The sequence below is a fragment of the Panulirus ornatus genome, chromosome 13, assembly GCF_036320965.1.
Source record: "Panulirus ornatus isolate Po-2019 chromosome 13, ASM3632096v1, whole genome shotgun sequence".
Classification (NCBI taxonomy): domain Eukaryota; kingdom Metazoa; phylum Arthropoda; class Malacostraca; order Decapoda; family Palinuridae; genus Panulirus; species Panulirus ornatus.
The window spans coordinates 4292370-4308044 of NC_092236.1; the positions used below are offsets into that span (position 1 = coordinate 4292370).

The following is a 15675-nucleotide window of genomic DNA, read 5'->3' on the forward strand; positions in this document are numbered from 1 at the left end:
TACCTCCCACGTATTCCCTGCGTGTCGTAGGAGGCGACTAAAAGGGGAGGGAGCGGGGGGCTGGAAATCCTCCCCTCTCGTTTTTTTTTTTTTTTTTTTTTTAATTTTCCAAAAGAGGGAACAGAGAATTGCGCCAGGTGAGGGTATTCCCTCAAAGGCCCAGTCCTCTGTTCTTAACGCTACCTCGCTAATGCGGGAAATGGCGAATAGTTTGAAAGAAAAAAAGAAAAAAAAAAAAAATATATATATATATATATATATATATATATATATATGTATATATATATATATATATATATATATATATATATATATATATATATATATACACATATACATATATATATATATATATATATATATATATATATATATATATATATATATATATATATATATATATATATATACACACACACACACACACACAGAACCTTCACTTACACCTTGAAGAGCTATATGCACAATCACCACTGGAAAGAGGAAGTTAATTGCCCCCACTTCATCTGACGGTGTGTTACACGAACGTACTCGCCGTTTTATCTTATCTTTCTTTTGGCGATTATATATATATGATCACACTTGTCCATGATGATAGTATGAAGGTGAAATCGCACTTCAGTAGTTCATGCAAATTTATTTAACATTTAATCTTTCTAGGCCAAGCACTCAGTGCTTGGCCTTAAAAGATTGGCATTGGTGCTTGGCCTAGAAATACTGGTGTCGGACGGCGGGAACCATTTGTGATGGTGGGATTTTAATAACTTTGTTAAGTAGAAGCACCTGATGAGGAGGATTGTCTGCACGAAACATGTCGTGCCACATACATGAATAGAAAAATTACATGTTAAACAAAATTGTAAGAACTCCTATTGAAATGCGATTTGACCATATATATATATATATATATATATATATATATATATATATATATATATATATATATATATATGTGTGTGTGTGTGTGTGTGTGTGTGTGTGTGTGTGTGAGTGTGTGTGTGTGTTGAAAAATAAATGCTGCTTTTGGATTCAATAATGGTCATCCGTGCAAATCCTTCGAAACTATACCATATTATTTGTACTATCATATATGAAGAAAGTGTTTTTATCACTTCCAAGAAACAGTTTTTCACACCAGCTCAAGAATCACAACTAGACTGTTGTGGCACAGTTATAAAATATAACATGGTAGTCATATTTCAAAACTCATAGAGATTCACTCTACATTTATCAGTATAATTTGCCTTGTTTTGCATATGTGGAGAGCTTAGTCACTCAGCTATAAAGAATAAGTGAAATGTAATATTGAAGATAAGCTGTTGTGATTTAAACCTAGCCATGAAATTCCATTTTAATAGGAAAATATCAATTCTATTTCCCATATTTCATAAATCATTTCTTCCTTGATATTTTAACTGTCGCACTAGTATTGTAAGCAACTAATCAATGTTACACAAGGGACAAGATCTTTGCATACATTCATTTACAAGATGATGTGTACATTTCGTTGATCTATTTAATCTATCAATATACTTTACATAATTTTCTGTTATAACTGCTCTCGATCATAATGAAATCGCTTTACTGTAAAGGACATGATTAAGATTATAATAAAGAGCATGGCAAACTGGAAAATGTAATTATCCTCGATGTAATCGAAGCTACAAAATACCTGATGATGAAAGTCAACACTATCTGGCAACCACCCGGTAAAAGCATCTATCCTGTTCGCTGTTCCTAACAGTCCTCAGTCTACGCTCTACCGTTGGTGAGGTTGGTTATCGCTCTGTTCTCTCGCACAATGGAGGACTTGAAGTCAAGTGAATTAATGCTCTGGGATTATTTGGCCATCGTTATCTACTTCTTGCTGAACCTGGCAGTGGGAGCTTATGTAAGTATACCATACAGAAAGCAGAGTACAGCAAGAATAACGGTTTTATAAGGGAAAATAGGACTCGTAGGCGCTCTACCTCCTTACGCAATGTTACACACCTAGGAAACTATTGACATTCTGGGAGCACTATGGCTGATACTTATATATATACTTCATGTAACATTTGTCACAAGTAAATATTTAAGTAGACTATTCTGAGGGCAACATTGAGCCTACACACAGGTTGGATAAGAGTGAAACCAACTTTCACCAACGGGGGCTGTGATGGATGTCCGTTACTGTCAAAGTATTCCATTAAACAAAAAGTATGTAAACATACTAATACATATACGCTCAAATTAGGTCCCCATAGAGACGTCCTTCTTCCAACAAGCATCATCACAGACAGACAAGGAAAACACACACACACACACACACACACACACACTGGCATGATGATTCTTAGAAACTGTAACGTTACACGTAATACCTGACACCTAGGAAGGCGGGACGGATTTTGGCACATGCAAAATCACCCTCAAGTACGTACATGGACAGTGAGGTAGGTGTTCAAGAAGAAACTGACCGACTATTGATACTAGACCCAAAATAATATACCGTAATCTTGAGCAATTTGGTCTTTTCACTGTAATGCCAAAGTATAATGATGAAATGGAATGCATTAAATATGCGGAAAATTCTGCGATTATGGAGTTTCAAACATTGTTTAAAGGAAACGAGTGGCAAATGATTTTACGCCTCTACAGCGTAAAACTCCCACACACACACACACACACACACACACAAGAGAGGAGGGAAAGAGCAGACTTGGCACGCTGAGTCGTGACATTAACTTACATGAGCCCTATGGAGTCTCTGGAGGTCCTTGAGCCAAATGACGTAACAAGAAAGGATTAAAGTTGAGACCAGGAGAGACGTAAGGGAAAACTTCAGCTCAGGAGAATAAGATATGGACAGCAAATGAAATTTCAGTTACTGCATTGCTGAAATGAGAAGTGGGACCTCACAAGTGTAAAGCTCTCTCCTTAGATGCATAGATAGGTGGTTAAAGATACACACACACACACACACACACACACACACACACACACATATATCAGATTGGGGAAGAACAGTGTGGTTTCAGAAGTGGTAGAGGATGTGTGGATCAGGTGTTTGCTTTGAAGAATGTATGTGAGAAATACTTAGAAAAGCAAATGGATTTGTATGTAGCATTTATGGACCTGGAGAAGGCATATGATAAGAGTTGATAGAGATGCTCTGTGGAAGGTATTAAGAATATATGGTGTGGGAGGCAAGTTGTTAGAAGCAGTGAAAAGTTTTTATCGAGGATGTAAGGCATGTGTACGTGTAGGAAGAGAGGGAAGTGATTGGTTCTCAGTGAATGTAGGTTTGCGGCAGGGGTGTATGATGTCTCCATGGTTGTTTAATTTGTTTATGGATGGGGTTGTTAGGGATGTGAATGCAAGAGTTTTGGAAAGAGGGGCAAGTATGAAGTCTGTTGTGGATGAGAGAACTTGGGAAGTGAGTCAGTTGTTGTTCGCTGATGATACAGCGCTGGTGGCTGATTCATGTGAGAAACTGCAGAAGCTGGTGACTGAGTTTGGTAAAGTGTGTGAAAGAAGAAAGTTAAGAGTAAATGTGAATAAGAGCAAGGTTATTAGGTACAGTAAGGTTGAGGGTCAAGTCAATTGGGAGGTAAGTTTGAATGGAGAAAAACTGGAGGAAGTAAAGTGTTTTAGATATCTGGGAGTGGATCTGGCAGCGGATGGAACCATGGAAGCAGAAGTAAATCATAGGGTGGGGGAGGGGGCAAAAATCCTGGGAGCCTTGAAGAATGTGTGGAAGTCGAGAACATTATCTCGGAAAGCAAAAATGGGTATGTTTGAAGGAATAGTGGTTCCAACAATGTTGTATGGTTGCGAGGCGTGGGCTATGGATAGAGTTGTGCGCAGGAGGATGGATGTGCTGGAAATAGGATGTTTGAGGACAATGTGTGGTGTGAGGTGGTTTGATCGAGTAAGTAACGTAAGGGTAAGAGAGATGTGTGGAAATAAAAAGAGCGTGGTTGAGAGAGCAGAAGAGGGTGTTTTGAAATGGTTTGGGCACATGGAGAGAATGAGTGAGGAAAGATTAACCAAGAGGATATATGTGTCGGAGGTGGAGGGAACAAGGAGAAGTGGGAGACCAAATTGGAGGTGGAAAGATGGAGTGAAAAAGATTTTGTGTGATCGGGGCCTGAACATGCAGGAGGGTGAAAGGAGGGCAAGGAATAGAGTGAATTGGATTGATGTGGTATACCGGGGTTGACGTGCTGTCAGTGGATTGAATCAGGGCATGTGAAGCGTCTGGGGTAAACCATAGAAAGCTGTGTAGGTATGTATATTTGCGTGTGTGGACGTGTATTTATATACATGTGTATGGGGGTGGGTTGGGCCATTTCTTTCGTCTGTTTCCTTGCGCTACCTCGCAAACGCGGGAGACAGCGACAAAGCAAAAAAAAAGAAAAAAAGAATATATATATATATATTATATATATATATATATATATATATATATATATATATATATATATATATATATATATTCGCTTCACCCGATATCGCCTCGATTAGGCTCATACTATTGTCGGTGACTGTATGAATAAAATTTCTTGAACATCTTCCACATTTCGACTAAACTACGTAACATTCTACACAGCTCCTTGTCTGAATCGGCCGACAGACTTGCGCGACGGCAACAGACATTCTGCCACCAATATCATCCAACACTGTTTGTTGTCCAGCGGTTCGACCGTGTAGAATTAACAGCTCCTAACGATCTGCCTAGCAAACTATTTCGTTACCAAGGCGTCTCATGTGTAGACCTACCATACGCGTCACATCTTATCGTTGTTGTTGCTAGTTCTACGAGAAGCCGGCCCTTATTATCCCTCTGTTGTACAACCTTCAGCATATATCCCGCTTAAGTAGAGGGACCTGGCTCGTGTCCTTTCTTTATGGATCTTGCTCGCTCCCTCTGTGCAACGATCTCTCTCAACCGTTAACTTCACAGTAAAAATGTATAACCATTAATGTTCCCGTCAGAAATCCTTTCACAGTAGTCAGCCAAACAATTAGGTAGTTCCTTCCATGTGTAGTGGAGGTATGCGGGGCGTGTTGAATAACGTAAGCAACTTCACTGGGGATGATAATCGCCGAGCTTGGCTGGTTATAGCCAGGCTAACAGGCAAGGACCCCACGTACCACCGGCAGCATTCTACACACACACACACACACACACACCATGATAAATCAGGTACCCATTTATCGACCAGTCTTGAAGGGAGGATGAACACCTGGGTTTGGTGTGGGCCGACTGCGGGCCCGACCCCAAGTGAGGATTCATGGATCAGTAACGGTAGCCGCTACAACAGAGAGAGAGAGAGAGAGAGAGAGAGAGAGAGAGAGAGAGAGAGAGAGAGAGAGAGAGAGAGAGAGAGAGAGACAGAGAGAGAGACAGAGAGCCCTGGAGTTATGACTAATGTTTTTATTTTCCACCACAGTCGCTGTGTCGACCCAACAGAGGGACCATCTCGGGCTACTTTCTGGCTGGACGCTTCATGTGGTGGCTCCCGGTGAGTTGCTTGCCCGCTCATGTCCGCAACCTTCATGACGGCTGGATGACATGACGGTGGATGTCCTGGACTTCATGACGGCTGGATGACATGACGGCTGGATGACCTAGACTTCATGACGGCTGGATGACCTAGACTTCATGACGGCTGGTAGACCTGGACTTCATGACGGTTGTATGACATTGAGTTCATGACAGACGTATGACATTGTCTCTTCCTAACTATAGCTTCCTCATGCACGATGACAAACATTTACCCATGTCTTGTCTGTATCTAAGTTACTACAAATTCTCTTCCAAAGACTATGACGTTCTCCCAACTGTATTATGCTCAATGTTTTAAAATGTTTTAGAAAAATGTTCGTAAGAAGAGATATGAAGAGACCTATTGGAATTATAAGTTGAAGATAAATATTATTTTCTTTTATATTATCATATTGGTTATAAAAAAAATCAAAAAAAGATTCATATTTTTGACCTGTTAAGTTTAAGGAGAACAGGCCCCTGGGCCTAGCTTGTACGCTCACTTGATGTTTCAAAGTAGAATTCATCATTTGGTCAAGGTCAAGAGCGAGGTCTGTGGGTGAAGTATGCGGTTGTTTTGTTCAGTTTCACGTGTTGGTCTTACGTCCAATGAAAATCGTTATTATGAGCGGGAAGACATTCTTCGTTCCGTTGTTGCGTGTTGCCGTACGGGCAACTTGTATGTCACTGGATGATTACCTATGAATGTGGTTGCGCGCGCGTGTGTGTGTGTATGTGTGTATGCGTGCCCTGGTGTACGTTCATGCACGTTCTCTTATATAACCTCTTGAATTTATGGATCTTGTCTCCATTACCCTTGTCCTTAGTCATTCTATTCCATGCACCCACCATTCTGATATTATAAAAGTCCTTCTTTCCATCCTTTTTAACAAGTTTCTTAATTTCATGGTACGTCCTCTGGTTTGTTTTTCCCTACATGTCTCGATGAACTGCTCGCTGTCCACGTCATCGATTTTTGTTTTTATACACTTAGATGTTGTCCTCAGGTCACCCGTCACTCGACTGTCTTGCAACGTGGGCAGATTTAAAGCTTCTAGTCTGTCCCCGCAACACAGTTCTTTTAATTCTAGTACCATCTTTGCTGGGGGCTACCAAAGAGGGGAGTGTAACAAAACTGGTACCAGAGGTAAGAGAGATGAGTTACGGGGAAAGACTATAGAGCCTTAAACTTTGCTCACCTTGGAAGATACGCGAGATAGAATTTCTGTGAACACTGGGCACTTGGGATAAAGGATCTGGCGGCTGCTTCCGTCAACACCTCATCAATGCCTCGTCTCATTCTTTAGAGATCAAGACCCTGTGGACCCAAAACATCGACCTGAAGTACTCCAGGAATCTTACCATTTCCATACCATGCCCAGAGGTCTGCATACGGTAATCAAAGCCAAAGGAAACACGACAAAGCACCGATTTGTAAGCGTAACATCGCCGTCCTCAAGGGAGTTTTGAAGTACCCATTGAATCTACTCGGGTGTATTCAGATTAGTATTCGTTTGGCTGATGCCATATCTGTTGGACTCTGTGTATGCGCCCGTAAGTAGTTTCCAGTCACCGACAGCAGAGGATCAGGTTGTGTATGCACTGTTAGCACCCGGTGTGGCATGGTCGGGTGGAGGGGGCTACCTTATTAAAGCCCCGTGTTATTATTCCTCATACCGTTCTCGCTTGCACGATCACATGATATATTGATTTATGTCGACGTTGCCACTCGATGGCCGCTCAAGATGATGGGTGTTCGCTCGCGGACACAGCCACAGGATGAGCCACTCTTAGCTTTACGTAGTTACAGTCTAAGTTATTGTTACAATTCGAGTATATAAATATGCAGCATGCGGCGCACTCAGGTGTGTGTGTGTGTGTGTGTGTGTGTGTGTGTGTGTGTGTGTGTGTGTGTGACGGGAGAGGAGGGATGATAGTGACCGGAGGGGTGTGGGGGAGCCTTAAGATAAAGGGAAGGAGAGACCGGAGACTGTCTACTTAGTTTCAGTAGGTTGTGTTAGAGTTCAAGGATTCAGGGTATGTGTGCCGTACCAAGTATACACGAGAGGGACGGGTTGGGGGTACGGACGTGGCTTCTCCATTAGAGGATGGGTCTTGGCCATCGGTGTCACCGGTGCGTACTACATGTCACCCGTCGGGAAAGGGAGGTCGCCAGAGGTTAGAGGATAGCTTCCTTGGGCACACGACGTCAAACGACATCAAACAGAGAGAATGAGTTCACAACTACGATCGTTTGCAGGTGGGCGCGTCGCTTTTCGCCAGCAACATCGGGTCTGAGCACTTCATTGGCATGGCTGGGTCGGGGGCGGCTGGCGGCATCGGTGTGGGTGCCTTCAACTTTAACGTGAGTTCAAACCCTCCACCAGCACGATGTGCACGACTGTGTCATATGGAATCATAAAGTCATGAAGGTTAGTGATGCTGAATATGTTCATAACAAAAGGTCACTAAAGATCCCAACCTCTGCCTCTTCCCCTAACACCTGCCGAGTTCTCTAGCCTGGTTACAGTATGTCCCGAGGACTAAGCATCTCAGGACTCCATTTCCTCTCGGTGTCTTCCTGATTTTCAGTTTTCCCCTGGTCCACCATCTCTTTCTTAGTCCCCAGTTTTTGCCCCTGATCCCTAGACCTTTCGTGGTTGGAAGGTGCTGGGGGTTGTGTGGCGGGGGGAAGATGCTGAACTCCTCCATCTTGTAGGTCCTCTGTACGTACTCACCCTCCACATATCATCCCGTTATTCCCCCGTGTTTCCTTAGACTCCAGCAACTCTCAAGTCCCCAGTACGAATCAAGTCACTACCTGGTTCTCATCCCCGAGAACATGGCTAAACCTCATCGCCTCCTTCTCCCGAGTGCTTCGAACTCAGTGCTCTATGACTGTAGTTATGAAGACCTGCCAAACCTGCAACACTTCTCTGATCCACCTCCCACAGATCCCAGTATTCAGCTTCTTCCAAGCCAACCTTCATCTCGCCACCTTTGTGGTCGCAATTCCTCAGCACTCTCAGAGTTCCCGAACATTCCTTGTCCCCAAAACCACAGAAGTTCCCAGAATCATTCTGATTGCTATTACTTCGAAGTTTATCCTCTGGTGTCGTCCGCAGTCGATCGTCCTGCTGCAGCTGATGGCGTGGGTCTTCCTCCCGGTGTTCATTGCCAGCGGGGTGAGTCAGACCTTCTTATTCATCGTTATGTTCCCAGACCTCCACCATGGAGCAAGCCAAGAATACAGTAAAGAACCTTGGCTTTCTCTCTCTCTCTCTCTCTCTCTCTCTCTCTCTCTCTCTCTCTCTCTCTCTCTCTCTCTGTAAGGAAGTCTTGGGGAATCATAAGGAATAGTATTTCATTCTGATACTGGAAGGGTTGACTTGATCTAAAGGCTAAATTAAAGGCTTCTTTTAAGAGCATAATTCCTTCGGAGTCTTTATCATACTGTGAGTGCAGATGGTATATCATCGTGTTAAGAAATTCCTTCCTAAAGGTACGAGTTACACACAGTGGTCTGATCTCTTACAAGTATGTATAGTTTCTTGGATTAAATCACTTTATTTACCACTGTACATGCTATGTGTTGGGGAAGACATTGCAGCACTTGACAGACCAGAGTTAGGTCTCTGTATTCAGTAAATAAACACTAAAGTTATATGTGTGGGATGAAGGCCTCATTTAACGAATACTTAAATACACACACTCATAGTCTGGGTCAGCAGACACTCATACACTGACAGGAAAACACTACATTGGGCCACTGACATATTGTGGGATGGTATACATGTAACAGTTTCATAAATGAAGACCATGGACTTTCAGAGTCCAGTTTCAGGAGAAGGACATCACTCTCTTACGTCAGTGATCGTGAAATATTTAAAGTGATGCATCACACAACAATCTCCGCTAGGATCGCATTCGGTTTGAAAGCTATATTTGCATGCCATTGCAGTCCTGGATCTCACAGTATCACGGTGTGTAGTTCATGTCATATGTTTACCACAGGGGTGTTCACCAGTATGGTGCCCGTCTTTGAAGTTGTTGATAAGGTGATCCAGTACCTTGTGGATCCCTTCCACCTTCTTTGTCGAGACGCATCTGGTAGCATGGGTACTTCCCGCTCTTTTTTGTAATGTATAACATGCGCGGTCAGCATTGCGCCCGCCACATGTCCTCCCTCCCACTCCCTAGGTTTGCACCGTGCCGGAGTACATGAGCAAGAGGTTCGGAGGGCAGCGTATACAGACGTACCTGGCGCTGCTGTCTCTCGTTCTCTACATCTTTACCAAGATCTCGGTAAGCCTCCGCCCCAGTTTAATCCTTGCAACTTCCTGTATTTTGTATCATCTTTGTTATCTAAGGTGAAAACGAAATATTCTTTGAAGCTAAAATGTCCAAGTTTTACACTGAGAAATTGTCATCATGATGTAGTGTAACACAAGAGTATGATAACATCACTTGGTAAGATACGATAACCCGTATCATACGATGATTTTACCCTTGACTCAACTCTCCTCTTCTCTTCCTCCTCCTCCTCCTCCTCCATCATCATCGCACTTATTCATCGTTCCCTGCAGGTAGACCTGTACTCGGGCGCTCTCTTCATCAACCAGGCTCTCCACTGGAACATCTACGGCTCTATGCTGGCCTTACTTGTGATGACTGCTCTCTTCACCACGACGGGGGGCCTGGCCGCCGTCATTTACACCGATACGCTGCAGTTTTTCATCATGATTAGCGGCTCCCTCGTCGTCATGTTCAAAGGTTGGCTGGCTGGTCTCTTTGTCAGGGGTTGTCGGTTAATCTGCTCTATGTCTGCTTCAAAGGCTGCTGGAGCTCCATTTATGATGAGGCTTTACGACTCATTGCCTTTCCCTCTTTTTTTTTTTTCAAAGTGGAAACCTTACATTCAGAGATGAGTTTGTCAAATGACTTCTTTTTTGAAATAACGTTTTCTTTTACGCCTGTCATAAATATTAGAAGTGTTGATTCTTTTTAACAGGTATATTGTTATATAAAGTACATTTTGAGTATACAGAGAACAGTTTCTATGTGTGTTGTAGATATTTACTCAGTAATTTGATTTATAACATTCATGAAATAGCTCAAAAGATGCATCTGACGGCAACACATCTTGCACATAATGGCAACATACCACGAAATATGGCAGCAAAGAATAACATGTTATGTATGACTTCATAGAATAATTTAGCGCTACAATATAAGTACTCAGAAGGTAACATACCATGATATAACTCCAAAGAAATACAACACTATGATGTAAGGGTATAGACTGACTGGCAAGATATAAGTACATAGCAAGAGAGCAAATTACGATACAACTAAATGAAGTTAAAAGATGTAAGTATATAGAATGTAAATGTAAAATGGCAACATTCAAAGAATTAACTTTTGTATTCCGATATCTGAGGGCGAACATTCGATCTCTTGCATAAAAACTCGCAAAACACTTACTGAACTTATCCATAAGTGAATTCTTTATTCCTTGGAGTTTTGATTCAGCCAGATCATCAATGGTTCACTTAGGTCAAGCTTCCATACTTTCCATCACTTTTACTGGAATGAATACTGTCACTGTGTTGTACTGGAAATACCGATCCCCATTTAGCGTCAGAGGTCAGACAGCCAAGCTCACAATTAAACGGGTAATAGACATAAACGTCACTAGTTTAACATTTTGCTTTTTTAACCTATAATAATGACCGGGATCTTTGTATGGCTTTTAAAGCTCAATGTCATTTTATTTATCTTGCTGGATCACGACTCATAAAGTATCTCTTGCAGCCTTCCAGGCAGTGGGTGGTTACGAAGCCCTGCAGTACAGGTACATGCAAGCTGTTCCCAACATGACGTATGAGAACACCTCCTGTGGGGTGCCACGGGCCGACGCCTGGATCATGCTCAGAGATCCAGTCAACTCCGACCTTCCCTGGCCAGCCTTTCTGCTGGGTCAGACACCTGCCTCTATCTGGTACTGGTGTGCCGATCAGGTATGACTCCACTTCATATATATGTATATATATATATATATCTTTATATATGGCTTTAACGAACTCATTCCATGTACTTTGAAGTGTGGTGATGAGCAGATGCAATGTGTAATACACTGATGCGAAGTCTGGAGGTTTCAGTCAGGAAATACATTTGTTTATGTATTGCAGATGATGATCCAGCGAGCATTAGCAGCCAAGTCCCTGTCCCATGCCAAAGGTGCGACAGTGTTTGCCGCCTACATCAAGATCTTGCCGTTCTTCTTCATTATCCTGCCTGGCATGATCTCCCGGGCTCTTTTCCCAGGGGATGTTGCTTGTGTGCTGCCTGAGGAGTGCATGCGTGCTTGTGGTTCCAGGTACTCGTGTTACAACTCAGCCTACCCCCGCCTGGTGGTGGGTATCATGCCTCCCGGACTCAAGGGCTTCGTGCTGGCGGTGATGCTCGCCGCGCTAGTCAGCGATCTCACCTCCATCTTCAATTCTGCCTCGACCATGTTCACCTTGGACCTGTGGCCTCGCTTACGCCCCAGAGCCAAGACCCGCGAGCTGCTGATCGTAGGCAAAGTGTTCATCGTGCTCCTGGTTGCCGTGTCTATAGCGTGGGTGCCCATTATCGAGGCGATCCAAGGTGGACAACTGTTCATCTACATTCAGAAGATTGGGGCTTACCTGTCACCGCCCATCGCAGGAGTGTACGCCCTGGCTGTCCTCTGGCGGCGGACGAACGAGCAGGGGGCATTCTGGGCACTGATGGCGGGTCTGTTCGTCGGGGTCATACGGATGGTCCTCGACTTCTCCTACCCACCTCCGGCCTGTTGGGAGGACGAGTACCGACCTCTCGTTGTTCAGCTGAATTTCATGTACTTCGCTGTGTTGCTGTTCTGGCTCACTGTCCTCACTGCTGTGGTCGTCTCGCTCGTCACCCAACCCCCCGAGAGCTACAAGGTAAGCCAGGCGTGTGGTGAGGTGAAAGCTCTACGTTTAATTATTCGTTAAATCATTGAAGAATGTGATTACTGGCACATTCAGAGGGAACACAAGAGCAACTGCTTCAGTGACATCGTGGAAATCTTGGGTTACTTCACTTGTATAGTCATGTCATCCTTTTCCCACAGACTGGCTCAGCTGCTTAAGATGTGCTACTGTGGTGTAAATAGGCGTAATGAGCAATGTTACCTATGTACGTTGAAGGCACTAATCTCCTTTACCATTCAGGTACTCAAAATCCTAATTCATCCCTCTGTTTCAGCTGATCCGAACGACTTACTGGAGCCGCTTTGATGTAAGAGAACGGGAAGATGAGAGGGATACGAAGAGTCACGGGGATATCCGGCTCGACACACTCATGCAAAATGTTTCTCCCCGAGGTGAGCCTACATACATACAGTGTATACAACTTGCTTACCCACACATTACATAAGTGCCAGGTCATAGGAACATGCATATAGAACATTCGTGAACCTACTTGTATCTTGTGCTTTCAGGGACTTCTCTTTCCCATGTCATTTACTTTGTGTTGAAGGCAACGAGCCCTCGAAACTGAATACACTTTGGAACTTGTCATTCAGTTCCTCACATATGTCCTTACCTGCTTCAACTACTCTTGCCTTTGAGACCTCCACGCACTTAAAAAGCTCTTTGGCAGCTTGTTTTTCATAGATTTAGGAACATTTTGATAGCTGCTTGCCTTATCCAAAATGTTTCCTTTTAAGATCATTCTTCTTTTTCATTTCTGTCTCTACTTTACTCGTTCTTTATCATCTTATAACTTTCAAATGGTATCTGGCTGCCACCTGCTGTCGGTATCTTTATCAGAATGTTTCAAATTTCTGTTGCCATTGAACATCTCTTACTAAACCACGTCTCTTTTATCTGTCCCTCTTCCTCAGTTTTCCGCCACTGGTATCAGTCTGCTGACTTCCTTATTACGGACTTTATGCAACGTCTCGTAACATTGTTCCGTAATTTAGCTGTTCATTCCACGTCCTTCTTTTATGTTCTTAGAGAAATTGTTCGTCTCTGTAAGGTTTTCCTTCCATGCATCTCATTTCATTTGGATATCTTAATGATTTCTTTTGTTATTTCTTCATGGACCACAGACTTGAACCTCATGATTAAGGTTGATGCCATCGTTCATATTTCTTTTTTTCCGTGCTACTCTGTGTGAAGATTTTATTCAGTAATAATGATTTAGCTGCTCCTCTGATTCTCGTGTGTCCAGTGACAATTTATTATAATTCATACTTCAACAATAACGTTTCCATATGACAGAAGGTGAACTCTCGGGAAACACTGACAAGAATTTTAGTTAACTACTTTTGATATTCAGGTACGGTTCGAGATCTTGCATCAACTGGAATAAATCCAGAATCTGTTTTCCAGAGAATGGCGTGGGAGAAGAAACCAGGGCGGAAAGTGAAGAAAACAGCTGCTTGCGGTGTACGAAGAAGTCCCTCTCGTGGCTGTGTGGCCTGGAGACGGCCTCCCAGACCTCATCGCCAAAGACCAAGGAGGAACACCTCTCCGGCATGGCCTCCTTGGATGAAGATCCTCGAACCAAGATGATCCTTCGCATCAACCTGGTCTTGGTGGTAGCCGTGGGCATCGGCCTCTTTGCTTACTTCACCGTCGACCCCTTCCCCGAGGGTTTCGACCCCAGGAACTACACCGCCAGGGCGAGTGGATAGCCATCTTTGGGATCGGTCCTTATGTTCCTAACTGAAGCGTTTCCGAGGCTTCAGTTGCAGTATTGCAAGCTTCCACTTTAGCTATTAGATTTAGGAGACCATAATAAGCGTGCTGTGGATATTGTTACATCAGAAGCAGTATCCCGATTGTCGAGGTGAGGCTTGTGTTGGTAGCCAAAGCACATCAACTGCTCTTTGATTTCCCGTTACCCGTATTGTTACGGTAACATCTTACGGAGGAAACTGCATTGGATGTAACCTTTGACCCTGTATCTAGAGAATAAGGTGTTTCTCGAGATGGTTCTGGGGAAACACTATTGTACGAGTTATGCTAAAGTCTTGGGGAAGATCTTTGCATTCGTGAAGGCTAAATCGCTAACTTAAAGCGTTCTTCCCAGACTTCCTCAGGTTTATCTCAACGCGATTTTAAATGATTTTTAAGACCTTTAATCAAGGTATATAATCCAAGTTATTCTCAATATTCCATAGTTCGTAAGATATTTCTGTGCCTTGCTTTGCTTGGCTTGTAAAAGAGGGCATGTAAGTGTCCAGATTCTCCACTTTAAAAGTATTATTGCAGCGTTTTCGTACTAATGGGGGAAAAAAGTACTTGCTGATTAAATGCTTAGCTTGCTCTGAAAATGATCAAAAAAATGATTAAAAATAGCTAAGATCATGTTTGCAAAACTGATCAACACAACGAAGTAAAACCAACGGAAGCTACATAGAAAGCTGCTTAAGTTTATTGTTATCAAGAATGAATAATTTTATGAAATTTAATACAAAAAAGTACTACGTTGTGAACCAACTGATTTATGGAAAATTAGAAGTACAAATGTAAGTGGCTGGTTCTGGGAGCTACACTTTTGATTATTAAGTTAGTTTAGCAGACAATTGTATTTCATAATAAGTTGATTTTTTAAGTATTTACTCAGTTGCCATTCCCACTTGAGCGAGGTAGCCTTATTCACAAATGAACTCAATACAGTGATAAATCTTTCCATGTACGGATACAGACCAGGTCGCAAGTTCAAAGTTCATTTGAAACAGTTTCATTCGGAGCATCTGACACGTACGAATCATTCCGCAGATTTTCCAAACCTATTAATACCTTCTTTATTTCTTTCTCGTCTGTCATAGAGATGTTGACTGAGTGGCGTACAGCTTAAAACTCGTGATCTTTAATGCTAGGGACCAATTATGAATGTCTGAAGCGAGAAACGAACATGATTCACATTATTGGTTGGGGTGAACTCTTGAGAATAATAGTTTGAGTATAATAGTTGTGGACAGCCTCAGGAATCTTCAAAGAATTCTTTGATCTCATTCATCCTCAGGTTTACTGTCGAATTGGTAAGCTAATGTGATCATATCTGCAGCCAGTATAATCATATCTGCAGCCAGTATAATCATATCTGCAGCCAGTATAATC

The 15675-nt window shown here is 42.8% G+C and overlaps 1 protein-coding gene across 1 annotated transcript; it reads left to right on the top strand.

The window, feature by feature from the left end:
* Positions 1-1765: 1765 nt before the first annotated feature.
* Positions 1766-14885, top strand: LOC139752681 (sodium/mannose cotransporter SLC5A10-like). Its single transcript, XM_071668468.1, has 10 exons — positions 1766-1891; positions 5439-5510; positions 7794-7898; positions 8659-8718; positions 9734-9838; positions 10120-10306; positions 11348-11553; positions 11725-12501; positions 12806-12923; positions 13939-14885. The coding sequence occupies exons 1-10, from the start codon at positions 1802-1804 to the stop codon at positions 14241-14243; spliced, it is 2025 nt and encodes a 674-aa protein (XP_071524569.1). The 5' UTR covers positions 1766-1801; the 3' UTR covers positions 14244-14885.
* Positions 14886-15675: the final 790 nt, after the last annotated feature.